The sequence below is a fragment of the Pteronotus mesoamericanus genome, unplaced genomic scaffold (assembly GCF_021234165.1).
Source record: "Pteronotus mesoamericanus isolate MK-2021 breed Mesoamerican mustached bat unplaced genomic scaffold, CSHL_Meso_final scaffold_85, whole genome shotgun sequence".
In the NCBI taxonomy this organism is placed as follows: domain Eukaryota; kingdom Metazoa; phylum Chordata; class Mammalia; order Chiroptera; family Mormoopidae; genus Pteronotus; species Pteronotus mesoamericanus.
The window spans coordinates 14,207,745-14,235,441 of NW_026555329.1; the positions used below are offsets into that span (position 1 = coordinate 14,207,745).

The 27,697-nt window shown below is 32.5% G+C and overlaps 1 protein-coding gene across 4 annotated transcripts in view; it reads right to left on the bottom strand.

Annotated features, from left to right (window-relative positions):
* Window positions 1–27,697, bottom strand: part of PHF14 (PHD finger protein 14) — a 178,235-nt gene that overhangs the window by 122,927 nt on the left and 27,611 nt on the right. For 3 of the 4 annotated variants that reach the window (XM_054564333.1, XM_054564332.1, XM_054564334.1), the window contains exons 6-14: window positions 24,786–24,897; window positions 21,783–21,920; window positions 19,004–19,150; window positions 18,072–18,342; window positions 17,656–17,762; window positions 16,137–16,232; window positions 14,234–14,337; window positions 11,984–12,115; window positions 3,334–3,502 (exon numbers count right to left, since the gene is read on the bottom strand). In XM_054564333.1, coding sequence (XP_054420308.1) covers window positions 3,334–3,502; window positions 11,984–12,115; window positions 14,234–14,337; window positions 16,137–16,232; window positions 17,656–17,762; window positions 18,072–18,342; window positions 19,004–19,150; window positions 21,783–21,920; window positions 24,786–24,897 — 1,276 coding nt within the window. Of the gene's footprint in view, window positions 1–704; window positions 761–3,333; window positions 3,503–11,983; window positions 12,116–14,233; window positions 14,338–16,136; window positions 16,233–17,655; window positions 17,763–18,071; window positions 18,343–19,003; window positions 19,151–21,782; window positions 21,921–24,785; window positions 24,898–27,697 lie in introns of those variants that run through there. The other variant, XM_054564335.1, reaches the window with a different exon arrangement.

Sequence of the window (27,697 nt, forward strand, 5' to 3'; positions counted from 1 at the left end):
TATGTCATAAATCCCCTATGTCACAGAGGTAAATTTTTTCTCAAAATTTTGATAGACTAATATGACTATTGTGAAATAAACTACACTTTGATCGATAATGGCAGGAAAAACATAAATTAACAAAAGCCAAAATATTATAAGAAATCTAAGGATGGACTGACTATCCCAAAATGTTATATATGTACTAAAATAAAAAGCTCAAGGAGTAAGGTGCTAGGAACAAAAAAAAAAAAAAAAAATTAAAGGAAGAGCTAAATCAGTGATAAATTGTGAAAGGTATTTTCTTATACAAATTAGTAGGCAGTTATATACCTGGATTCCCATAGTTAACAGTGTGCTAATGAAAAGAAACTAGAGTGCTTCATTTTAACATACCATCTAATAATTTAAAATGCTAATACAACTCTGAAACAGAAATGACACATTAAAAAATTAAGATAACAACAGGAATTCAGCCTAAACAGTAAGCTCAAGAGGACTGAGCCCTGGCCGGGTGGCTCTGTTGGTCAGAGAATCAACCAAGGTTGTGGGCTCTATCCCTGCTCAGAGCACAGACGAGAACAAACCAATAAATGCATAAATAAAAGGAGAAACAATCAATAGTTTTTTTCCCTCTCTCTAAAATCAGGAAATACATTTTTTTTTAAAAGACCCAGACGAATGAGTGATCACTCTCTTCTGCATCTTACCTTCTCATGTTCCTTAATCTAGTACCTGATCAACTGACCATGCTCATAGGTTTTCTGAATTGCTGTACAGACTGACAGAGGGAAGATGGAAAGAAAAAGTGAAAATAATAGCCATAATTGTTATCTAAATAGTCTACATAATAATATCTCCTAAGATATTAGAATTAATGTCTAATAATTCTAGAAGAGATTAGAATATCCCCAATTCTAATTGATTAGCTCTAGGATATGCAAAGTATACATTTCAACAAACACCTCAGGAGGCCCTGGCACAAATAATCCATGGCCTCCGGAACACCAATTCCAAAGCTGGTACCACACAGTACTCTACACTACAATTTGGGTGGCGGGGGGGAAGCTTGGAAAAAAGTGCTCTTTGATAAAGTAAGTGAGGAAAAAAGTTAACTAATTTATATATTTTTTGTGAGAGTTTCAATATACATTTGAATTCCCCCAAAAGAGAAAATAACCATGTTACTACATTGTCTAAAATCACTGGCCACAGAATATTTTCTTATGTTTTACCCACCAATATCTACAATATTAAAACTTTTACACAAGGAAGCCAGAGACAAAGAATAAGATGAAAGCAATTGGACTAAATTAGAAAATTATAAAGCTTCCTTATAATTCTAATTCTAAAAAGTGGGATTCTCTTTTATCTTAAATAATACTAAACTATGGGCACATAAATATCACTATAATATATACAAAATTTCCCTCTACACAACTCCAAAGATAACGATGGTAACAATGACCATAAGAATTTCTTCAAATAAAAAGGAACTAGGAAAAAAAATGTTTCTGAAGAGGATAATCATTGTAAATATCTACATATGAAGTATCTACATACGGAGATTTCTAAGATTTTAAAAATAGCTGCAGATTTGGAATCAAAGAGTTACAGAAAATATTTTTAGAAACAGAGAAACAAGCAGGCTTATTCAAAGAAGGAAAATTATGTTTAGTTCATTTGTAAACAAAATATATTTGCAAATCCTTTAAAAACATTAAAACTTGTGAAAATTACAAATAGAACTACAACATATATTTGTAAAGCCTTAGCAAATTTTTAAAACTTGTGAAAATTACAAAAAAATACTATTTCAAGTTGATTAATTTAGAGCACCCATAATTAACTATTTCAATTATCTAACAGACAACAATTCCAGGATTCGCCTCATCAATTTCAAACAAGCCCATAAGACAAAAATGAATGAAATAATCTAGGTGACTTTCTTAAATGAAATCTTTTAAGTGATTCCAATATGGACAGTTACTACAGATGAAAGAAAACTTTAAGGGGGGAAAAAAAAAGACTCTCTAAAACTGAACAGGTAACACAGCTAATGATGACAACTAACCCTAAAAATATCTTTACATCTCCCTCAGGGGCAGGTAGATTTTTTTGACTACCTCAGCTCAAGGTAAGAAAGTAAAATGTCTCCCCAAAGAATGCGGAACTGCAATCCAGCCTCCATGGGTTTGGAGCAGGGATTCACACTACTCACGTAACGGGAAAGATGCACACCAAGCTTTAGGGCTCTCAGGCACCTGGTAATAACATGTAAATGTTTTCTGGAAGAAATTCTTTAAACTATGTTCTCAAAGAATTTTTAATGTGAAACAGGCTAACAACCTGATAAAAAAAAACTAGGAAAGACTTGAATATACATTTCCTAAAAAGGGAAATACAACGGACCAAAAATATATAGGTGCTCAAAGTCATTAGTTTTGAGAGGAACACTAAATAAAGGGACGATATACTGTTTTATGACACTGAAAAAGCATTAAAACTGTGGACAAGTTTGGGAGCAACAGTATCATTATTCGCTGCTGGTAAGAGTGTAAACTGCTTCAGGAAACACTGGAATTATCTTGCAAAACTGAAGATGCAAATATTCTATAGCTAAGCAAAGCCATGCCTTAGTATATACCCTAACTCCCTGTTACAATGCTGCAGGAACCCTTTACAAAAATATTTAAAACAAAGTTATTTATAAAACAAAAAAGACGCAAACAGCAAAAATGACAATCTACAGAACAAAAGATAAAATAAATAATGATCTGTTCTTCCAAAAAAATAAAATCACAGCTTAGTGAAAATAAATACATAGATCAGCATGTAGGAATGAAATCAATACAATGTTGGTCAAAGTATCAAATAACAGAAGAAGAAAGTTTGACTCCATTCATACAAAATTCAAAACCAGAAAAACTATGTAGTATTCATGAACACACACACTTGGGAGTGTAATTAAAAGAAGAGAATGAGAAATATAAAGTTGAAGAAGGAGGTGACTTCTAGGCTAAATGGATGGTAACGTGATTACCAAGGAATTCACAGAGGCTTCAAAAGCTTTAATAATGTTCTGTTTTTGAAGTTGGTTGGTAAATTCATTATATTAATAGCAAGTGTTCATTATTATTATGCTTTAAATGGAATACATAAACTATAAATTCTCAGGTATGTATGGTATATTTCATAATAGAAAACAATACAGTCTTAAGAATAACCAATCGCAGTACACAGGTTTTTTTCTTTGGCTCCTAAGTATATGTTCACCCTTTCTTTCACTTTCTCACCTCTGAAGTTTTTGTCCCAGAATTTTATGATGATCATGCTAAATAGGGAATAAATTACCGTGTTTCTTATTGGAATCTTCTTGGGTTCTGGAGGCATGTCCTGTGGAACAAATTTCACTGGCTCCTTAATCTGCCTCCTTGATCGTTTGGTTCCGTCTGGTAAGGTTTCCATGGCCATATCCGCTTCCATGTCGCTGCTCCCAGCCTGGTCACATTCTGAACACTGCCTGCATAGTGGGAAGGTGTAAGTTCATACATTTATTCTTACCTTCTAGCATTGTCTTTGCTTTCTATAAACACAAAACTTAAGTATATGTGAAAAATAAATAAAAACATACGTGGTATACGTAATCACATGGTATATAATGACTATATAGAGAAATCATATATACTCCTGTAAGAATAAAAACAAGTAAATATATAAAACAATTCCATGTAGCCCTATAAGTGTAATAAAAATATATGTAATAATGCTGCATGTTTAAGTGAACTAACATAAGAGATTCAGCACTGATTAAAAAGGCAGTTCCTTTTTGGAACTCAAGACTTTTATGTAAGTGACATTTATTGTGTTACCTGAAAATCAAAGTAATTTATTGACCCTGACTCTACTCCTATTACAGTGATCATATCTTTGAATCTTAGTTAATGACAAGCCATGATGAATATACCACTTAAGAAAACTCTGTAGAAACAGATTCTAAACAGTGTTGAAAAAATAAATGGGTCGTTTTAGTTAGTGGCCCATACTACTTATAAAAGAGAAAACATAAACTTACTCATTAAAAAGAACTTAATGAAGCATTTTTAAGAACATGGGGATGGGGGGAAGATGGCAGAGTAGGAGACAACAGGAATCTTTCTCTACCTAGAAAACAGTTGTACTAGCAGAGCCTGTCTGATGTAACTATTTTAGAAGGCTGAAGTGGATTGAAGGCTTGCAACTTCCAGGGAAAGGCTTGCACAGGCAAATCACTATTAATTTCGGTCGGTTTCAGCTCTTAGCAGTAGCAGCTGCCCAAGCTACCTGGCAGGCAGTTGTGCACATATTCCTCCTGCCCTAGCTTGCACACAGTAGTTAGGAACCAGGATGAGCAAATTGAACCCTGACTACAAATATTGGGATCTGCACTGATTGTTGTTGCTGATTTTGATCACAAAAGTGTAGACCAAGAGATGGATTTCCTCCTTCTATTAGTGCAAGGCACTCCCTCTCAGCCTAAAGTTACTTCCAGGACTTAAAAGATCAGTGTTCTTTATACCTCCATCTTCATTCTTCTCTTCTTGCCCTTTTGGGAGCCAGATATTAATGACTAGGACATTAAAAAATAAGTGCATATGCTAGCAAAACTGGAAAGTGGTCATGCTTCCCCGGGGAAAAGCTCAGAAAAGACATGAGAAGAATGTAAGTTTACACCTCAGGCTGATCCTCAGCACAGAGACAGCCCACTATAATAAAAAACAAACAAACAAACAAAAAACAATAACAGAACACAGCATATCCTGGGGATACAGGTGAATTCCTCAGGTGAATTCAAGAGTTACCACATTATAAAATTTCAATGTCCAGTTTTCGACAAAAAACCATAAGGCATACAAAGAAAGGCAAAAGTATACTCCATTTAAGGGACAAAAATTAAGTAAACAGAAGACTTGATGGCAGATCTATAAGACAAAGACTTTAAAAACAGCGCTGGCTGGTGTGGCTCAGTGGATTGAGTGCTAGCCTGTGAACCAAATGGTTGCTGGTTCGATTGCTAATCAATGGCACATGCCTGGGTTGCAGGCCAGGTCCCTGGTAAAGGGTGCATGAGAGGCAACCACACTTTGATGTTTCTCTCCCTATCTTTCTCCCTCCCTTCCCTACGCTAAAAATAAATAAATAAAATCTTTAAAAAAGCAGAAGAAGAAAAAGACTTTAAAACAATGGTTATAAAGATGCTCACTGAAATACAATGTGGAGAAAGTCTGGAAAACAATGTATGAACAAAATGGAAATATCAATAAAGAGATAGAAAACCAAAAAATAAATCAAAAAGAAATCTGGAGCTCAAAAGTACAATAATGTAAATGAAAATTTCATTTTTCATGGGAAATAAAGGAGATTTAAGTAGGCAAAAGAATCAGTGAACTTGAAGATAGGACTGTGGTAATTATCGAGTATGAGGAAAGAAAGAAAAAAAGACTGGAGGAGAGTAAACAGAACCTAATGGACATGTGGGGCATTGACAAGCGGCCCAACATTTGCATTGTAGAAGTCCCAGAAGGAGGAGAGAGAAAAGGACAGAGAAAATGTTTGAAGAAATAGTGACTGAAAACTCAAATTTGATTGAAGACATGAATATAAACATCCAAGAAGATCAACAAACCCCATATAAGATAAACTCAGAGTCTCACACTGACACATTATAATCAAACTTTCCAAAGAAAAAGACACAGAGAGACTCTTGAAAGCAGAAGGAATTTCAGAATCATCACATAGCAATCACAATAAGATTATCAGCAGATTTCTCATCAGAAACTTTGGGGGCTGGAAGGCACTGAGTTAATATATTCAAAATGTTAAAAGGAAAAAAAAAACCTGTCAACTAAGAATTCTATGTCCAACAAAACTGTCTTTCAAAAATGAGAGCGAAATTAGACATTCCCAAACAAAAGCTGAGGAAATTTATTACCACTAGCCCTGTCCTATAAGAAATTCTAAAAAAAATCCTGCAGGGTTAAAAAAAACCCAAAAAACAAAACAAAACAAAAAAAAAACAAAACAGTTGACCGTAATTGAGAGCTGTATTGACAAATAAAGATTTCAAGAAAATTTAATACCTGGTCAATTAGAAAGGCTAGTATTATTGTTGTAACAATGGTTTTTAACTCCACATTTTGTTTTTTACATGACACAAGAACTTTATACACTGAAAAAAAAAGTTTTGCCCTAAAAGCTAGTATTACATAGCTTTGGCTTGTAAGCCCAACTGTTGAACAAGGATCTGAATAAACATTTCTCTAAGTAAGATATACAAATAGCTAATAAACACATGAAAAGATGCTCATTACTACTAATCATTAGAGAAATGAAAATTACAACTATAATGACATACCACCACACATCCATCAGAAAGCTACTCTACAAAAAAACAAAACAAACATAATACAAAACAAAACAAAAACCAGAAAGTAACAAGTGTCTGCAAGGATGTAGACAAACTAGAATGTTTGTGCACTATTGGTAGGTGTGTAAAATGACAGACGCTTAGGAAAACAGTATGGTTGTTCCTCAAAAAATTAAAAATATTATTACCATTTAATCCACCAATTCCAGTTCTGGGTATATACCCCAAAGAATTGAAAGCTGAGTCTCAAGGATATATTTGTATACCCATGTTCATGGTAGCATTATTCACAATAGCTACATTGTGGAAGCAACCCAAGTATTCATTGACCAATGAATGGATGAGCATAATGTGGTATATACTTACAATGGAATATTATTCAGTTTTAAAAAAGAAATTCTGCAATATGCTACAACATGAATGAACCTTGAGGACCTTATACTGAGTAAAATAAGTCAGTTACAAAAAGGCAAATACTGTATGATTCTAGTTAGATGAGGTAAAGTAGTCAAAACCAGAGTTAGAGAGCGGAAGGGCAATTGGCAGGGGCTAGGAGGAGGGAAGAGTGGGGAGTTATTGTTTACCGGGTACAAAGTTATACTTTTACATGATGAAAAACACTTAGAGACTGTTGGCTGCACATTATTGATCTATTTAATAACACTGAAATGTATAACTTAGAAATCATTAAAATGGTAAATTTTGTTATGTGTACTTTGCCACAATAAAAGAAATTGGAAAAACATGAGTAATGCTAAAAAATTAAAACTGAAATATCAGTCTAAATCTGCTGTGCAACAGAACTTTACATGTTAGAATTGTGTGTATGTGCACTGTCCAGTGCAATAGCCACTAGCCCCATGTAGCTGTTGAGCACTTGTAAAGTGGCTAATGTGACTCAGATATTCATTTTTTTATTTAAATTATAATCAATTTAAATTCAAATTGCCACACATGGCTAGTGGCTAACATTTGAACAGCAGAATTCTGCACAATGACTGCTGGAAATCTTTATACTGACATGATAAAAGCCCCTTTCAAAAATTCATGCCAAGTTGTTAAAAGTAAAAATTTTTCATACAGTTTCTAAAAATTGAAAAGAATAATCAGAAAGTAATTCAATAAAAGTCTAATTTATAAGCATCCTTTTTATAAAAATATATAAAATATTTGAAATTTAGTTTACATGTGCTGTACCCTTAAATGAAACTTATCATTCTCTTATCAAACATTTTCAAAGATTTCTTATCATCTGAATTCGTGCTCCAACAAAATTCATATCTCTCACTCATAAATATGGTAAAACAATATCAAACTAAAATTTATTTTTAAAAAGTAACAGCTTTAAATTTTGAACTCCAATAACAATTAAATACAATGTGTCATTTGTGTTGCTAATACAAATACATTAATTGCAAAAATGCAAATTAATTTCTAAGGTATTAATTTTAATATCTTAAAATGCTCATTTAAAGAAAGCTATTGAAGAAAAATTTTAACAGTAAAAACACTGACCAATAAAAGAAAATCAAGGAAGTAATTTTTCATGTGTTACTTTAAAATTTTCATGTATCTATTACTAGAACAACCAAGCACTTCATTCTTTGATTACGGTAAAAATAAAAATATAACTAAAGTATAATATACAAAATTGCCATGTTTCATCCCATATGAAAAGCGTAAAGGCTCATCTGAAAAGTAAACAGGTTACAGAATCTCCTAATTGAAATGACGGGTATATTTTGAAATAATCTATTGACAGTCCTAACTTGTAAAAACCCCACAAAGTTTAGATATTATTAGTAAATAATAATAAAATACAACAGCCATCAAAACAGAAATGCCTATAGAAAGATCAAATATATCACAGAAAAGGACCAGTTCCTTGCCTTTACAGCATATAATCTTAACACTAAGTGATCATTTCTACCAGGTGAAATGAAATGTAGTCTAAGTTTCTCAGACAGTTCCAATGCACATTTAACATGCATGAATTTTGGGGTATTTAGGATAAGTCACTGTGCTGTGTATTTTTTTTTTGAGTTATTCACTTTTTACTCATTTTGTAACTGTAACTCTTGTGAGGACATTCTCTAACTTCTCTTGTGCATTCTCATCTCCATCAAAAGTAACACATCTAGGTGACAATGAAACTTGCTTTTGGAGAACTGTTATGCCCTGAGCACCACAAAATAATGAATAACTCAGAAATCAAAGGAAAATATAATCAGAAGTAGAGGAATAGAAATTTATCTATTCCTATTTCAAGACAACTGCCACATGATAGTTATAATACACAGAGTCAAACCATATGAACACACCACTTGCAGTTTTTTCAACAACTGTTAAACAATATAGTCTCCATATTATAAATATCCATTAAGATACTAAAAAGTATCTCGGCTACATTCATCAGCACACAAGAAAAAATAATAACCTGGGATAAAGCCATGGCTTGACCAATTCAATTGAGTTAAATAATACCTGGAGGAAAGTCTCAATTATCTTTCATAATGTCAAAACACATACCTGGCTTCTTTTCATAACCCACTAAGCTACTATTACCCATAAATTTAGCTAAACTCTCCTTAATCCTACATATTTTAACTTAATATATTCTACTAGGGAAGAGAATCCTATAATTTGTAATTCCCATGCAAAATACTAAAGGTAACCTTAAGTAATCAAAACATTCAATTAATTAAAAGTAGATTTTTTAAAGTATAAATAATAAAAATTCACTGTCTGGCAATTTCGCAAAAGAACAACCTCAATACTGAAATGCCAAGAGATTTTTTTCAGTGACCTATATCTTGTTCATCTCCAGCACCATACTACAACATATGTTCAGAATAATTACCCTTAATGTATAATAATGCTAAGATAAGTAAGTATATTAATTAATTTATAGAGAATATTATATGCATAAGCCAAAGCAAAAAAAATGATTTCATTAATCTTAAATGTAATAAACCTAGCAACACTCTATTTTCCAAATTTTATACAAAGTTTATGATTTACTCTTTTTCTTCTTTACACACAACTTCTTTTAATCTTCAAAGATACCACACAATAGTTTTTTTCCCTTTTCCCATGCTTTCCCTTCTTTTTAGAGGAAAATATTCATAGGTGCCTATATGAAACTTCATCAGGAAAATCAAAATCAAAATCAAAATGAGATACCATCTCACCCCTATAGAATGACTGTCATCAAAACAAGATAACAAGTGTTGACAGGAATACAGAGAAAAAGAAACCTTTGTGTACTGTTGGTGGGAATGTAAAACGCTGCAGCAGCCACGGAAGACAGTATGGAGACTGCTCGGAAAATTAAAAATAGAACTACTATATGATCCAGCAATTCTACTCTTGGGTATATACATATATCCAAAAGAATGGAATCACTATTCCTGAGAAGATATCTGTACTCCCATGATCACTGCATCATTATTTATAGTATTCAAGACATAGAAACAACCTATGTCCATCAATGAATGAATGGATTAAGAAAATGCGATATATATATATATATCACATTTACACATACATACACAATGAAATATTATTCAGTTATAAAAAAGAAGAAAATCTTGCCATTTGCAACAACATGAATAGATCTTGAAGTCATTATGTTAAATGTGTAAGTCAAAGGCAAATACTATATGATCTCACTTATATGTGGACTATTAAAAACAAACCAACTATAGATACAGGGAACAGATTGGTGAATGCCAGAGATACACAAAGAAAACATAATTATCTAAAGCTTAAAATGGGACAGCTGTAATAGCATAATCAATAAAATATACTTAATAAATAAATAAAACTTACTCCAAATACAGGGGTTGGCAAAAGTAGGTTTACAGTTGTGAGTATGCAAAACAGTTTATTATTGTATTATTTATTTGTATTAAGCTGTAAACCTACTTTTGCCAGCCCTTGTATATATACCCAATTAACTGCTAAGCAAAGCTAAGTTGATTTTAGAGGCCAAAGGAAGTATGATCACTAGAAACTAGAAGATACTGAAAGTTTTTTTTGTTTTTTGCTGCAATTCTAGTTTCTACTTTTACTTTGAAACACTGTAACCAATGCATAGGACTCTTAAGTAATTTAGGTCTCTTTGGGAGAGCTTTCACTAAAACATCCCAGGCCATGTTCTTTGATCTGAAGTTCTTCCAAAAACTCTCACCCACTGGAAACCAGAGCTCTGCAGACAAGCTCATAACCTCATTTAAGGAGACAACTGCACATATCCATGTCCAAGATCATGACTAAGCTCCCCCGCCCTGGAGAATACCAAACTGACTATCAATTTAGAAACCCATGTAGGATGCTTACTAATTCTGCTGGCATTACAGTAAGGTAGACCAGCATCTTCTTAAAGTTTGGTTTCAAAAACACATAAATATAAAAAGAATACATTCAACTACATTTGAAAAGAGCAGACCAATATGAGGTCTCATGACCAATTGATAAAAGGACATGAAGAAGCAATCCTGTAAAATGGTGAAATAATGGAAGCTTACTAATAAAATGAACAGAGGCAGCTGTATGAGATAAAAACATGCTTAGTGTGTTTGAGAAATATGCACCTTTTTGTATAGATGACCATTTAAGAATCTGGGGCTTATTCTTTTCTAAAACTAAAAAGGTAATTTGTATAAAAAGAATACCATGTCCATTACAAAGATTTCCCTGTCTTATATTCTTCCTATATAAAGTCAGCCTATTAATATTTGAATGAACATTTGTCTCTCCCTTGGACTAAAATTAAGGAAAGTATAAAATTTGTCATAGGTGTCCTAAGCTTTTATCAAACATCTGTAGTGATACAATATGCCCAAGTTAAGGGAAAAAAAGTAATTAAGAAACATGTAAAAATGTTTGCAAACATTTTTAGATTTGCAAAACAAATGGCTGAACTTAAATATAACTAGCACAAATGACAAATGCTAGAAATAAAGCCTTCAGTAACACTAACTTAGAAATAAAATATTAAATTACAAATAAAATGATGAATATGGAGGCAAATTCTTTGTTCTAACTTCACTATCACAGAAGTCCCACTTTTCCTCCTCTTTGCCACCCAACCAGGTCCACCCTCCCTCTGGCCATCACCATTTCAAAACTAAAGAAGCACTGGAGAAATTCTTACAATAAAGCAAAAGAAAACCATAAAAACACTGGACAGAATCATGCTTTAAGAACCCACTAAGATACCAAAATAGCATCAATTAACTTTTAGAAAATTATTACAGCTTTATTCATATAATACTATAATGAACATTTATGTCTGAAGCATTTTTTTTACCACAAAAATAGAAAACAGTAACAATGTAAGGTGATGAACATGCTAATTAGCTCGATTGTGGTGATTATTTTACAATGGTATGTATATCAAATTGTTAAGTTGTGCACCTTAAATATATACAATTTTTAATTGTTGATTATATCCAATAGAGTTGGATAAAATATTTATAAATGATCAATTTTAAAAAGTACCCAAAACTTTATTATGAAACAATGTAACATTTCATCGCTGCTGAAAGGAAGCCAACCCAATTCTAACGCCTAAACTCTCTCCATTTTACTTACCAATAACTGTTTTTCGTCTTTCTTGGCATTCTCGTAAGAGGGGGGTCCAGGCACCCAAGATGGTAATGGAGTTTGCAGGTATCACATAGTAAAAGAAGATGCTGATCATGGTTCTTCTTACAAATTCCACAACTTTGAATAAAGGCAGCAAATAAAGTATTAAAATAATAATTATCATACTGAAATTAACATATAGTATATTTTTTAAATTTCAAAATCTTTCAATTAACTTAGTATTTCTTTGAAATCTAAAGTTTTTTCATAACATCTTTTCATGATGTCAATAACTAATTATTAGTTCTAAATACCTTGGAGAATATAGAAAAATAGCTTGGATTTAGTATCAATTTAAACAGTCCTAGAGACAAACCTTTCAGAGAAGGGCATATAGAAGATATTTATTCTCAACATCATCTTTATTTTAATTTTAATTATCATTGAAAACGCATTGAACATTAGCTCAATTTTTCTCTAAAAGTATAAATTATTAAAATAAAATTTTCCTATTTTCTACTTCACTAAAACTACAAAAGAAGTGACTTTACAAATAAAATTCAGTTTCTTTTCTACCATTAATTATAAATCTTTCAAAGAGTCTTCAACATGTAAATAAGCTTCATATGTGTGTATATACATATTTTTTGAAAAAGCACACGCACACACACATATATAAAATGTTTCTTTTCAAAATCAGACTTTGTCTCCTAAAAATATACTATAGATATTTACTGTAGAGAATGAGGTGTTTTACTATTGATGTTAGTGTTATTTTGGATTTTGGTGGGGTTTTTTTTCAGGAATCTAACTTTTCTTGTGCAAAAAGGCAATTTTACTGAGAGCATACACACCATGACCTGAAAATCTAGAGTATGTTTCTTTATATTGGGAATGTAAAGGCTGAGGGAAACGCCACTGAGACTCTAAAATAGCTGTCCCTGTACAGAAACAGGCATTTGTACAGAAACAGCAATGATGTTTGAATTCTTTAAATAATCCTAGAAAAAAAAGAATACACACAAACAAAACAACAACAATAAAACCAATATTTGGTCTCAAAGTTGCTCAGAGTAAGAAAAAAATCACCTAAAATATATCCAAAAATAAAAATGAACTCTAGCGATGAAACTCAGAAGCATAGTGATATGGCTGATGGTTCCAAATGAACCAATTCTGTTTCGGGAAAGCTGGATTGAGAATGTGCTAGTCTTCACATAGTACGCTAGTGGGGTTCTCCCACATTTTAAGGATGTTATTTGCTGTTACCTATGGAAGGAGACTTCAACAAGGAAAGTGATTATAAAGATTGATGTTGCTAATGCTGCTATTTCTGAAAAAGGATGGACGTTTATGTATTACATAAGCATACATGCATGTTTACATGAGTATACACATTTGTGCATGTATATATCCACACAAACATGAATCTACTAGTGTCTTCTAAACTTTTCTCATTTAATCAATATAATCATTTATATTTAAAAAAATCATTTGGGGTGAACACACAATACAGTATATAGGTAATTAGTTGTGGAATTATACAGCTGAAACCTTTATCATTTTGTTAACCAGTGTCACCTCAATAAATTCAACAGAAAAAAATTAATTAATTAATTAATTAATTGTAACAAATTGTAACCTATTAAGGTATGGAAAGAAGTCTTGACTATAAAATTACTATAATGGTGAACATTGGTAAAATACTGAGCCAAAAATGAAAGAACATTAATACTTCTGAAAACAAAATTATTACAACTCAGAATAAAGAGAAAAAAGTTCAGACATTCAAATCTAAAACTTATCTTCATTCTCCCCCAGAGTATATATATAATACCCTTCATTACCTAAAAACACATGTAAAACTCTACAACTCATTCAAATAAAATAAAAATGCCTATTTAATATATTATTTAACTATTTATAAAAACAATCATCTACAATATTTAAAGTCACTTTCCAATTCTCCAAATAGGACTGTTCATTTCCATAAAGCTTATGCACATATTTCCCCAGTTACTTAAAGGACACAAAAAATCATTTCACTTATCTTATTAAGAGAGGCATAATAATCTCTTCTATCATAAAACCTGAAAAGCATCTTTGATGAAGGTATTGATAAAATGAACTTTAAATGCATGTAACTTAAATTCTGATGTGGCCAATTCATTCTCAAATACTTGAAGAATCTTATGCATAAAAGGTTATATAATTTAAAAATATACAATATTAATCAGTCATAATTTTATTACTTGCCTATAAAGTACTGTAGGAAGAGTAGATGTCTTTTGTGTGCCTCCTTCCTTTTTACTTGGTTTTCGCTCCTTGGGTGCTCGCAAAATTGCCGGTATGTTCAACTTCTATTGATTTGAACAAATGCAGTTTACTTTGTTTTAAAGAAGACATATAAAGCAACATTTTCCTCTCTATGCCATTCAAGTTAACTGAAAGTGCTAGGATAGTGAGGGGTAAATGTTTACCAGCTTTACACCAGCAAAAAGGATTAAAATGAGTTTTTGTTTCACAGTTACTTCCATTAGAAACATATGATTACAAACTTCCATCGATTTTCAGTGGAACACTAAAACCTTATGAAAATTAAACTTCTACTTCAGCTTTTAAAAGTGAAAGAAAAGGACAAGCATTTAAGAACATTTTAAAAACACACACAGTATACTTGACAAAAAGAATATTGAAGCCGTTTATTTTCCTCAACATCCCAACTACACTGGTGCTCCATAGGTTAATTAGAAAAATTATCTTATTGGACCAAACTCTCCACAAAGAGAATGAGATTCTCTTTGGGTTTCTACTAATCGGTGGTGTGCTGGCTTCTCAGACAGCAACCATCTATCAAAGTCATTTCTCAGTGGCCCAGTGGGCCGGCGTCTGTTCAACCAACTGGAAAAAAGTGTCATGCAAGCAGTACAAATGAATTCGACCTCTGCTGTGTATTTTATATTTGCACAAGGAAATCTGTGGACCTCTGTTAAGTCATTTAATAAATGAAAATGCCCTTTTATAGAAGATTCTTACGAGACACACCTGCAAATCAAGCCAAAAGATAATTCTAGCTTGGCAAATAAACTAATAATAGGCTTGCATTCAACATTAACTTCTCTAAATATAAAATATAAAACACCATAATCTTCCAAAAATCCATCGGCCACCTATCAATAGGAAAAAAGGCCAATTCTGCATAAGTACTCATTCTCATCTTGGAAATTATGTCATTCGGTAAAAGCCACATGCACCCTGTTCACAAAAGCATCTTCAAAGCTAGCACGGAACAATACATGTCAGCATGCATTACTTCCTAAACTATGTCTACATGCATTGTATGATGAATTTGACTCTATAAACCTGTGAAAGGAGAACAATGAGATTTATCTGTTCTTTGAATATCATCCTTCACAAATAAAACTAGTTTCATAGTAAAAGGACCACGATGAGTCTCCATCATCCTTAAAAAATATAACTGAAATTACTTGAATGAATTATTAATTTATGAATTATATACACTGTGCTAAAACAATTCAAAGAAGTCCATTTGGCAATGATTCTTCTTTTCAACACTAAGAACTTTAACAGGCTAAAAATGTTCAAGGATAAAGCAATTTTTTTCACAACTACAATAATACCTACTAAAGGGGAAAAACTACACTTTATCATTAAAATGTCTAAACCCATTTCTTACACAGCTCAAAAGCATAATCAACATGAAAACAAATCTCTCAAGTTTGCCTTTTAAATTTTACATTTCAAAAAACCCAACTAAATTTAAGAACACGACAGGAAAAAATAGGACAAAGAATCTAAAACTGCTAAATTGCAGTGCGGGGGGATGTAGTAGGAGGGGTTAACTCGTGTTTCAAATCTTAACTTCATCCCAATGACAGGTCAATCACTTAGAGCAAATGAAAAAATTTTGCAAACAAGATAGCTGTTAAAACAACCAAATTAAGCTACAGGTTCTCAGTAGGCAGCTTCTAATGCTCTAGATGTATTTCAGGCAGAAATCATTATCCCAGAGGATTATTTGGCCCTATCCACACAGAATTATTCAGTTAGCAAAGTGACAGTTGTATCACAGATCTGATTTTTGAAAATAATACAGAGAACAAGAAGAGGAAGAGGGAGCAATTTGAAAGAAACTAACCTGCCCTGTGATTCTGCCTAGTAAGGCCCATATTCCTTGCCCTTCACTCCGAAGTTTCCCATTCAGGTTTTGTAGTTCTTCTAGAGATTCACACAACTACAATGCAAATAATATAAATTAGTACACCATTAAAACATGTAGTAAAATGTGAAAATTTAAGCAATTCATCAATATACATCCAAGAATGTCTATGTTTACATCCCCTATAGTTATAATGCATTTAAGTCATAATACCGCTGAGACATGGGGCTGTCCAATTAGTTAAGAAGACTCAACAAAATGTAAGCACTTTATTTTACGGTAGCATTTTTACTAATGACAATGATACCTACATTTTTATATTGCTATAGTTTACTATATAATTTTACACACATTTTGTTCATTAATCCTTGTGACTATCAAAATGCATTTCTACCATATCCCAGTGAGAAAACTAAAGAACCTAGGGTTTTTGTGACTTGACCAAGATCACAGAACCAGCAAGAAGCCCCAGGTCTTCTGAATTTAATTCCAGTACTCTTTTCACTGCCATGTGGCAAATTATGAGATATTTCTTCCGACCAAGTTTTTATCACTCAAAATGTTATCTAACAATAAATCAATACCAGTTTTATATGTTCACATTACTTATTACCTAACATTTTGGCCACATTTGCTTTTATACGATCTTTCTTTTTGAGCTCCCTCATCATTAGAATGAAGAGGTAGAATAAAAATTTTAATTGGGAGGTATTTTTTTTTAAATCAAAAGTAACATTTTAAAACAATTCAAGATAAAAATAGTAATTTTATCTTATTTTATTTTATTTGTTTTTATTAAATTTATTGGGGTGACATTGGTTAATAAGGTCAATATAGGTTCAAGTATACATTTCTATGATACTAGATCTATATGTTGCACTGTGTGCCCACAACTCACAAATACACAACGGGATACTACTGAGCCATTAGGAAAGACGAGAAACTGCCATTTACAATGACGTGGACCTTGAGAATATTGTGCTTAGTGAAATAAGTCAATCAGAAAAAGCTAAGAACTATAAGATTTCAATGACAGGTGGGAAAAATGGTACATTAATAATAAGTTTTTAAGTTTTCTACAAACTTAGAGAAGTTCCATAGTACAAGGGTTAGGAATACAGAATTGCGTCCAACAGGTTGGCTTCAGACACCAGCTCTATGACTTGAAAACCTACAAGAGCCTCTAAGCAAATTACTTCACCTGTTTAAGACTCAGTTTCCTCCCCTGAAAATGAGAGCAATAAGCATAACCCACATTAAAAAGTTGAAGTGAGAATTGAATGAATACATGTAAAGTTCTCAAAATTGTTCCTGGCATATAGCAAGTGCTCAGTAGGTGTTAGAGATGATAATGAAGACAATGCGGAGTAGGAGTTTCAGGGAAGGACCTAAAAACTCAGAAGAATTTCAAAAGGAAACATAAATAGAAATGCTATAAAATCACCAAAAGAAATCATCAATAAGATATATTACATTGTTTGTTTTATAGACAACTTACCTTATTATATTCCACATGAAGCTTTTCTTGTTCATTCTCTAATTTATCCTTTATATTCTTTTGTTCAGCCATATTTTCCTGAATTTGAATCATGCGCATATTTCTCTCTATTTAAATTAAATATCCAATTTTACTTTAGTAGAAAATAAAAGCTAATATACAAAATACACAAAGGAAGAAACTACCACAGAGATGATTACATGGATAAACCTACATTACTTAAAATACTTTTAGTTCTATTCACAAATACATGAACCTAGCATTTTACAATAACTCACAACTTATTAGGAAAATAAACATGCCTTTGCTTGATATATATAGCATGGGTAATAAATTAAAAATTGACAGCATATCAAATATTTCCATTAGCAAATTGTTCTTATTGAAAATGTGCATGTATCGGTGTCTATACTGACCAAAATAATAATTCACAAAATCAGCAGTGAGAGCAGGTTGCTTATGCTTTCTCCTTCCATCCACACTAGAACTAGTATCTGAATTATCCACTGGGAAGATATCTGTACTGATCCCCATTAGTTCCGCTTTCCGCATCAGTTTACGAATGGCTGAAGCACTGCTAGTGAGTGGTCTGGGCAGTTTCTCCCTCGGAACCCAGGCCTGGGGCCTGGTGGATCGAGCTAGTTCTGCTTTGGCACGATACTGCTGAAGCCGGGCATTGATCCTTGCCTGTTAAAATAAAGTATACAAATCAAAAAGATATTAAAGTAAAATATACTCCTTATAATTTTTACTTCCATGCTTAGAGCAAGTAAAGATAGCCAGAATCCCCTCTCTCAAGGCAAGTTATATATATCCACAGTAAGATATACTGGTTCTTAAGGTGTACTGTATAATTCTTGGGTTACAGTAAATTAGTTTTACCCTCAGTAACAATAGTCCGGCTCTGTGATCAGGGTTGTCACAAATTAATGTGATTAAGTTGAAGTTTCTCTTTTTAATAATTGGAATAGTGTTCATAAATTTACTTAATTTAAATAGAAATGCATTTTAAATGATGGGAGAACTGATGAAATCCTTTGAATAAATAAACATCAGAACATCCTGAAAAAGTTGTGGTCAACATATTGCACTGATAGAATAACTTCTTTTAAGACATTTATTCAGTGTATGAGGAAACATGCTTTATAAATGGCTGCTCTGTTGACTAGATGGGGAGCAATATATTTAGCCACAAACTATACTCACCATTTAACTTAATGGCAATCCATTTCCTAAGTAACTAACCAAATTTCATATCTATGTTTTATATGTCATTGGCAAATACACATGAGATCTGAAATATATAACCTCAAAAGAACAAACATGAGTTTTGGCATAAGTTCCATACCTGTGCTTCTGGTGATAGCTGCTTCTCTCTTTCTTGTAAAGACATTTTACAATAGGATTGGAGAGCCAAGTAGTTTTTTCTCTTCCACTTTCTGTCTAACCTATCTGCATGCTGCTTACAATAAGCAAAAAATGGATCTGCTATATCCTATATCAAAAAACAGAAGGGGAAAGTGAACATTTTTACTCCAAAGGATCTTAAAAAAATTTAACACAAAGGATAGTTTTTAAAATATTCTCCAACAGTGTTGGTTATTTCTAAAACAAATGGCAAAAGTAATTTATATACACAACGATAAAAATTGCTTCTTTAGACCCTTAACCCTGTATATCAATGTCCCCTTAACAATTTTTTTTCCTTAAAGCGCCTCGTGGATTTAAAAATACTGAAATTAAATTTTATGTATTATATCTAATTAGAGTTGTGTACCTTAAAAAATCTTGTTTAAAATAAGTAGCATTTTAATAATTTTAGGTAGAAATTATCATTAAACATCAAAGTTATAAATATATAGATTAATGTTATAAAACAACAATATATTCAGAAAATACAGAACGAGCCAACACAGATTAGTGAGACATTTTTAACTGGCTAGCAATGCATAGACAGAGTCTAAACAGGATAAAAACGGGCTAAGAAGGCAAAGGCCTATCAATAAAACACTTCAGAGATATCCCCTTTAATTCTTTATATAACCCAGAAACCATAAATGAAAACACAACTTTCTCACAGCCTTCTCTCATGGCACTAGCCCAAAGGGAACATTTTTTATTCATGAAGAGTAGGGTACAAAACATAAAGACATTTATCAAAAATAGAAAATTTTACAAAATACACAACCGAAAAAAGTAATCTACAATGTGAATGCTAACAAAATGACAAGTAATCTCAAGGATGAGAAATATAGATAAGCTATTCATATAGTTTTTGTCTATGGTATAGTAAAGGGATCTCTTTGTAAAGTAGGGTTTTACAACCCAAAGAGAAATAATGACACACACAAGAAACAAATGAGAGAGAATAGAAAGATAGATAATAACTTTAAAAAAATCTAAAATGTCCTTAACTTTAAAAAAGAAACATGATGCAATTTTGTAGTGTGACACCCACAGATGTCATAATATAGCACTGTGGATAAGATCACAGAATTTGGAAATATAAAACCTTGGATATAAATCTTGGCTCTATAATTTACTGGTTTTGCAGCTTTGAACAAGTAGCTGAACATCTCTGGGCCTCTGTTAACTCATTAGTAAAATAGGCTTAATAGAAACTACTTCATATGGCTATAAAAATAAAATAAAAATATGTAGGATGGAGATTGCGCGCGCGCGCACACACACACACACACACACACACACACACCACCCCACCTCCCCCCCGCCTTCTCGTGACATGCTCTCAACCTTGGTAACAGAAAATGCTAAACGGAAATAAAGATTATACTGAACCTCAGTCAAGTGGTCAGATTTGAAGTATTATTCATTGTTTTAAAGTAGGAAAGGTTGAAATTGAGTTATCAGATAGAATTCATGCTTGCATAGGTAAATTAAACATTAGGGCCAAAGTCTAATTTAGGAAAAAAACCAGTCATCTTTGGTCTAAAGATATCTGAAAGGGAATAAGTAGCCCAAGTAATTTGCGGGGGGCGGGGTTTAATCAGTTAATTTTGGATTGAGGGACAATAAACCTTAACTCTAAGGTTAACATGAGCAAGGGATTAATCTTCTTTAGAGAATAGAACAGATATAATAAGCAAGTGTAACTACTGTAAAAACCACTGGCTTCCAATATCTATTCTTCCCTTTTCTTCCCTTTAGTGTTAGAACCCTCTGAGTTTTTACTGGATACATGGCTGCCCTGCTGGAAACATTTTGCTCCAGCCTCCCTGAAGCCAGACATGGCCATGTGACAAGTTCTAGCCAACGAGGTATGAAATTTTCAGAGCATGTCTTTGAAAGAAAGCTCCACTCTGAATTTCCTCTTTCCTCCTTCCAATGGCATGGAATCCAGTCAAAGTGATGTCAAACTATCTCTGATCATGTGAGAAAAACACAGTAATACACAAATCTTTTTAAGAAAAGTGTGACCGTTTTACATTTTTGCAAATCACTTTTATGTCTAAATAGTTGATATAAAAGAAGATAGCTTGATTCTCAAAACCTTTTCTACATTCAAAAATGTTATATTGTTATGTTATATAATCTCTGGATGTCACCACTGTTGTTGAGAGAATTAAGAATAAAAACAATATATACCATTTTCATATTATCATTAAGATAGCTTTAATCTCACAGACCCCTTGAAAGAATATGAAGGAATCTCCAAAACACATTTTTAAAACAACTGATTTCTTAAACTAAAGCTGATATACCTAGAGGGAAAATAAAGAATTAAAAACAATTTTAAAGAAAAAGAAATGCAGATTATAAAGACAGGGTAATGAGTTTATTTAGAGAGTAACAGAGCAATATTATTACCCAAATACAATTTCAGATTCTCATATAAAATATGCTGACATTTTTAAAACACTGGAATATGTTTCATTTCATCTATTAGATCTCCCTACCAAATTTTAACATGTTTTTCAAATGTCTGACTTGCTTTGACAAAACCTCATATATATTGTTTACTCTTGAAGTTTTAGACCAGTGATCTAGACAGACTTTAAGAATAAACTTGTAAGTTTAAGTGATGATGCATACCTGTTGTAGCATGTAACAGGGTCATGAGAAGCCTCATGAACATGTTCAACAGCTATGGGTTTAAAGAAACCTACCTCCTCCGCTGCTGCCTCTGAAAGCAGACCTTCTTTCTGGGCGCAGGTCACATGGAAATAAGCTCTGCACATCCCTGCATCGCAGCTGATGCAGACTCCAGTTCTAGCAAAACGAGGGTCTTCACAGAAACTACATTCCTACCATAGAGTAACAGGAAAGTGCTCAGTGTACAAATATCTCTAGAATGAAGATAGCATTCTCATACAAAGCAGCCACAAAATGCTCACAGTGAACCATAGTGTACATCTGTACAAACAGTAACAGTAGGCAAGCCAAGAGTTTACATGAAAAAAGTAATTCTCTATGTAGTTCAAATAAACCAAAGTTCCACTGACATAATAATAATGATAATATTATTTGAGGGCTTATCATATGTTAGGCACTATCCTAAGCACTTTACATATATTAATGTCATTTGCCAATATTCCGTACTAATATGTGAATGAGATACCGTAAGTATTCCCATTTTATACATGAGAAATTTGAGGTAAAGACAGGTTAAGAAATCTGCTCAAAATAACACAAGAAATAATTGGGGAACAGTCTTCCAACCAGGGTAATCATACCTTACAGTACATGCTTTTAACCATTAAGCTACACTGATTAGAACAATATAATAATGCTTGGAAAAATGAATGAAAAATAATAAAAAGTCAAAGAAAATTCACCGAAAGATCTAGGCATTACAATGAAAGAAATCATGCATTTTTAAAATATCTTTAAGAAAATTAAAAATAATCTTAAGTAAACAATTTGTTGAAATCAGTAGAGGTACATGATATCACCAATTATTTATATTATTTCTGTATATAAAAGGAAAACTATAAAAATATAAACTGCTGAAATTATCCCAAATCCCCTCAAAGTTTACTTATTTTATTTTTTTAACTCTCTTAACTACAGAGAAGGAAAAAATCTATCAAAATATATACTGCTTTGGTAATAGAAGAATCTTCATAGAAGAAAAACTTGCTAAATTGTGGAAAACTGCCAATAGACAATTAAGGAAGTTTTATTTAGTAAATGTTTTCTAAGTAAATTAAACATGAGGGAAACACATAATGGGGGAAAAGACTCAGTAGGCACGAAAAATATTGTTACAATACTGTAACAGGTAGTGTCTACGTCAGCAGTGAGTGAAAACAGCGGGAACAGGACTCTGGCTGCTGATGTGAAAACACTCCCAAATCCTGATGCTCTACCTCCTCGTTAAGGGTCTTTTTCCAACAGTAGTATAATGTGTATGTATGAAATGCCAGCAAATAGTAATCCAAACATAATACCAAAAAAGAGAGAGAATAGAGAGAGGAGAGGGCAGAAAAGAAAAAGAGAAATTAAATTATTTAAAGTATGTCACTACTATGAACAGAACCAAATTGTTAAGAATACATCCCCTGCCTAATTTAATGTAATATGGTAAATTTGAGCAAGGGATTTCAGAGTGAATACAAAGAAAAGTGTCCTGACAAAAAACTTCCTGACTTATAAGAATACAGAACAACCTATCAGGGAAAATAGAATATTCCTTAATTGCCTGAATCATTTAAAATGTGAGGGAGCTAAGCAACTGAGAACACAGGGGAGAAGTAGATAATCAGGATCAAGAAGGGTGGACCGTGTGGTCTAGAAGAGCTGCCCCTGTTATATTTCACAACAGTGTGTTTGATTTTGCAGATGAGGTAGAGAATACATAATGTTCTACTCCATTTCCTACTAATACTTCAAAATAAAATAAAAAATGGAAAAAAACCCAGCTAACAATTGGACACTTAATGATTCTTCAGTCTACAGGTTCCTGCTGGCTTCAGTTATATGAAGTAATATTTAGTCACTGTTTTTTTACTAGATTTATATTTATGATAATAATGTATACCTATTAAAAAAATGACTTAAGCTAGTCTCTTCTAGCTCTGTGCTTGTGAATTATGGAGCCACTATCAAAAAGTGGTAACTTCTACTTCCAATAATGGTGAACTAGGTAATCTGTATTAATGTGGCTCAGCTAGAAAATGTGGACAAATGGTTTTTTAAGCTATAGCTTAAAGGCATCAGAGAGATAACAAGATTTTGTAGAATTACCTGAGGACCAGGAAAGTAAATTCAGGCCTTGGACCTGCTTTTCTCCCTGGGGCTTTTAGCTAATTCTGGTGGGGTAAGCTGCAGATAGTTAAACAAAAATTACACACACTAAAGCACATAAGTACTGAAGTGCAGGGGGCAGGGTGGGGCATGGGAGTGGTTAGAGCCCAAAAACAGATACTCTGAATATAATTACAAAAACTGTCAAATTTCTAAGTTTTCAATATCAAAATTTTCCAATTACCTATAAGTTCCCCACTTCACCTTTAATATGTTACTGATATCATTCAAGAAACTTCCCAATTTCCCAACAGTAATGAAAAGAGAACATATTGGTGCCCAATTAGCTCTAGTATTCCCAGAATGTTTGTAGTAATTATATACCTGAGTTTCAGTTAATAAGTGGATATTTTTACCATTTATAATCCTATAAGTCAGTCAATACAAAATAATTTATAAACAATCAAGGCTGGAAATCTTTCACTCAGCAGATTATATACTCATAGTGATAAAACTAGTCCTCAAAACCTGCATAAAATAACAAGTGCTTCCTGTACTCTTTTTCACAATTTTGACAAATTCCACTTCAAAAATGAAGTCAGGAATTAGGTTTTACTTGATCCAACTAATTGAAAATACAGATTTGTTCTGAGAACCCACTATATCCCAGACAGCGTGTTAAATGCCAGGGAAATAGCAGTAGTATCAATATTATTTACCCCCACAGGTTATTCTAAATTAAAAATACATGGGAGAATTCATAAATTTCTGGTTTTCTGAGAAAATTACTATAAATAATAAGAGATTTAATGCTAAATACTATACAAATGGCATGATTACTAAGAAGGTAGTCAACACTATTAATAAAAAGTCATGTAAATTAATAAAAACTTTTTCAGACAATCAAAAACACTTTGTCTCACCTTGGCACCATATTTGGAGTAGTTCATTTCAGTTAGTGTTACTGGTCGCAATTTGTCAATATCTCCAAAGGCTACTCCAGGGACATACAGAGCGCAAACAATGTGAACCCATCTATAAGGAGAGAACATAACGTTTTGCCATCAACCCCTTTTATATAATATCCCCATGGAAAATAGACATAAAATATATACCATCTCAGATAACTACTGAAAGAGTTCTATGGTCAGATTTCAAAATTTCAGACGTACAACTGAAGAATATGGAACACGTATAGAATACTTTTTATTTACTGAAAAAGAGACCACAACAAGCGCTACGTTTCCAGCTGCTTAGCCAAAGCTGAGAGTCAACAGCTATAATTTCCTCTCACTTAACATTCATTGCAATTTGCACTTACCTGTTATTCTTAAACATTTGCACAAAACCATTACTCAAATGAAACAAAATATCATTTTCATATCCATGAAAAAGTATTCATGTTCATTATTTTAAGTACCTTGAGAATTAAAGATCGTAATTTAATACTGTGAAGTTACTCTGTAGTAATTAGGTAAAATAGTTCTTGTTACAGTTTTTCTAAAAGCTGTTGGATAATACTTAAGGACATATTTTAAAACAATATTTAATAAGCATCTTCCCAGGTTAAAACTGATTGCTAGAAAACTGTACCGAACAGTTATAATAGTATACGAGAGTCATATTTCATTCACTCATCTCTTTACCATGCAACCTACATACTAAAACTTCTATTCCCCGCATACGAATTTTTTTAAAGTGTGAACGATGCTACAACACTAAACAAAGAATGTTCAGAATTTCAGTACACAAAAAAATATATAGAAGTTGATTCTAATTCTTTTTTTTAAGTGCTCTGAACCTTGTTTAATGTATTAGATTCCATCTCTGTTTGCTTACAACCAAACAAAATATGGATCACTAGATTTTGAAATTTAAACAGATCTATATCACTTCTGTAAGAAAGGGTAAAAATGAAATGGCAAATCTCTCTTACCTTGTGAATATATTAACAATTTCTGCTTTATCACAGCTTAAGAGGCTATGATTGCTACATGGTTCTGTTTTGGGATGCACTATGAGGTTTAAAGAAATAAGACTAAGAATCCTCTTATAAAGGTACTGGGTAAAATAGTTACAAATCTTTAAAAATTATCTTTTTTATTGGAAGAAAATCCAAGGTTTAGAGATTTTTCTCTTGATAGAATGTTTTAATCCAACCTCCCAAATGCGTCCTGTGGAGTTCAATATAAAGATACACATCTTCAACAAGCAGCTCTCTCAATTTAATTTGCTCCGTTTTTTCATGCTCCACTGGTGTGTTAAGTGCCGCTGTACTCTGCAGGAGTTTATCTTTGATAAACCCAACAGCTGGCTGCTTACTTCATACTGACCTTCTTAATATATTTTAGTACAAGGCACACAAAGTACTGCAGACTTCAACTACCATTTCAGTATGATTGGCGCGCAAGTGTATCATTTTCCCCAACCACTCGTGAGAAGATGCCAACATTAGTCTTTATTAAAATTGCATATCAAAAAGCTGAGACAATGTTGGTCCTTATTAATACCTATTGTAAATAGCATTTTGTTCATTTGTTTAGCTGCACATACTTTAGAACTTTGTAATTAAGACAAATCAAGAATTCAAAATGGAATGATCTTCCTTGTTACTTTACCATACATTTTGCTTGGAGCTATGATGACAGATGTTGATTGGGGAAAGGAGCAGAAAACAAGCATCACATAAAACCACCAAAAAACAAAGAGTCAGAATGGTTATTCTGCTATAGAAACTACTAATAAGTTCTTTTAAATTCACATATGTTAATAAAGCAAGCTAAGGAGAAAGATACTTCTCAAAAGACTCATTTCAGAATGGTAACAATATTAATCAATCAAATTTGATTCTGAAATGCCTTGAATTTGTAGTGCCTTTACAACATTTAAAACAAATTCACTTCCAGTTTGTTATTTTCTGTTTTTCATGTATTCATTCAATAATCACTTACTCAGCATCTACTAGGAACAGAGTACCACACAGGCAGCTTGGGAGTCTAATAATGAATGTGACTGCTTACAGCATAGTACCTAACACGCTGTTTCTAGATATTAGTATGTCTGATATTACCGATAATCATCAGGTTTATTAAATCACTTAGGGCAGGGTAAAATACTCTAACAAATGAAATATAAATTTAATGATCAGAACATACTGATGGCTTTCTCACATTCAAGGACATCATTTTATATGTAGAATTGGTGGCTACCATCAGAAACAGGGAAATAAGTCTAATTAGCCCATGTAATAGAGTCAATTGCAAAACTTTTTCATTCTTTCCATTCATTGTTCTTCCTCCTTCCCTGTTTTCTATGTGAAGGTGGAATACTAAATGCCTTGTCAAATCTTTTTTTTTGTTGCCTTGAATCAAGCTAGTCTTACATCCCTCAAACTTTATCAAGACCTATAATTTCCACTAGTCTATAGGTGCATATGGATATGAACATAAACATAAATAAATTGGTCAAATAGTATAGAAGAACTTTTGCCAGAGTGCACAATTGAGGGAGGTATATATATATATATATATATATATATATATATATATATATATACACATAGTCCACAGGAGTCCATACAAATCTCTCTCAATAAATCTAAGTGGTTACAGAGGCCTCCCTTTTCTTCATTCTAAAGCAACTTTACAAGTTACTTTGTTAGTTGTGATAGCATGAAGAGACAGGCTACTTTAAAGTTTTCAATAAAACTTTCAAATTTTTAACAAAAAAAGTGAAAAAAAAAACCCCAACAACAACAAAACACCCCCTCCCTGAAAGGAAGCTCTGTGTTTTTTCTAAAGTTGACTTACTTATTTACCACAATTTACCACCATAA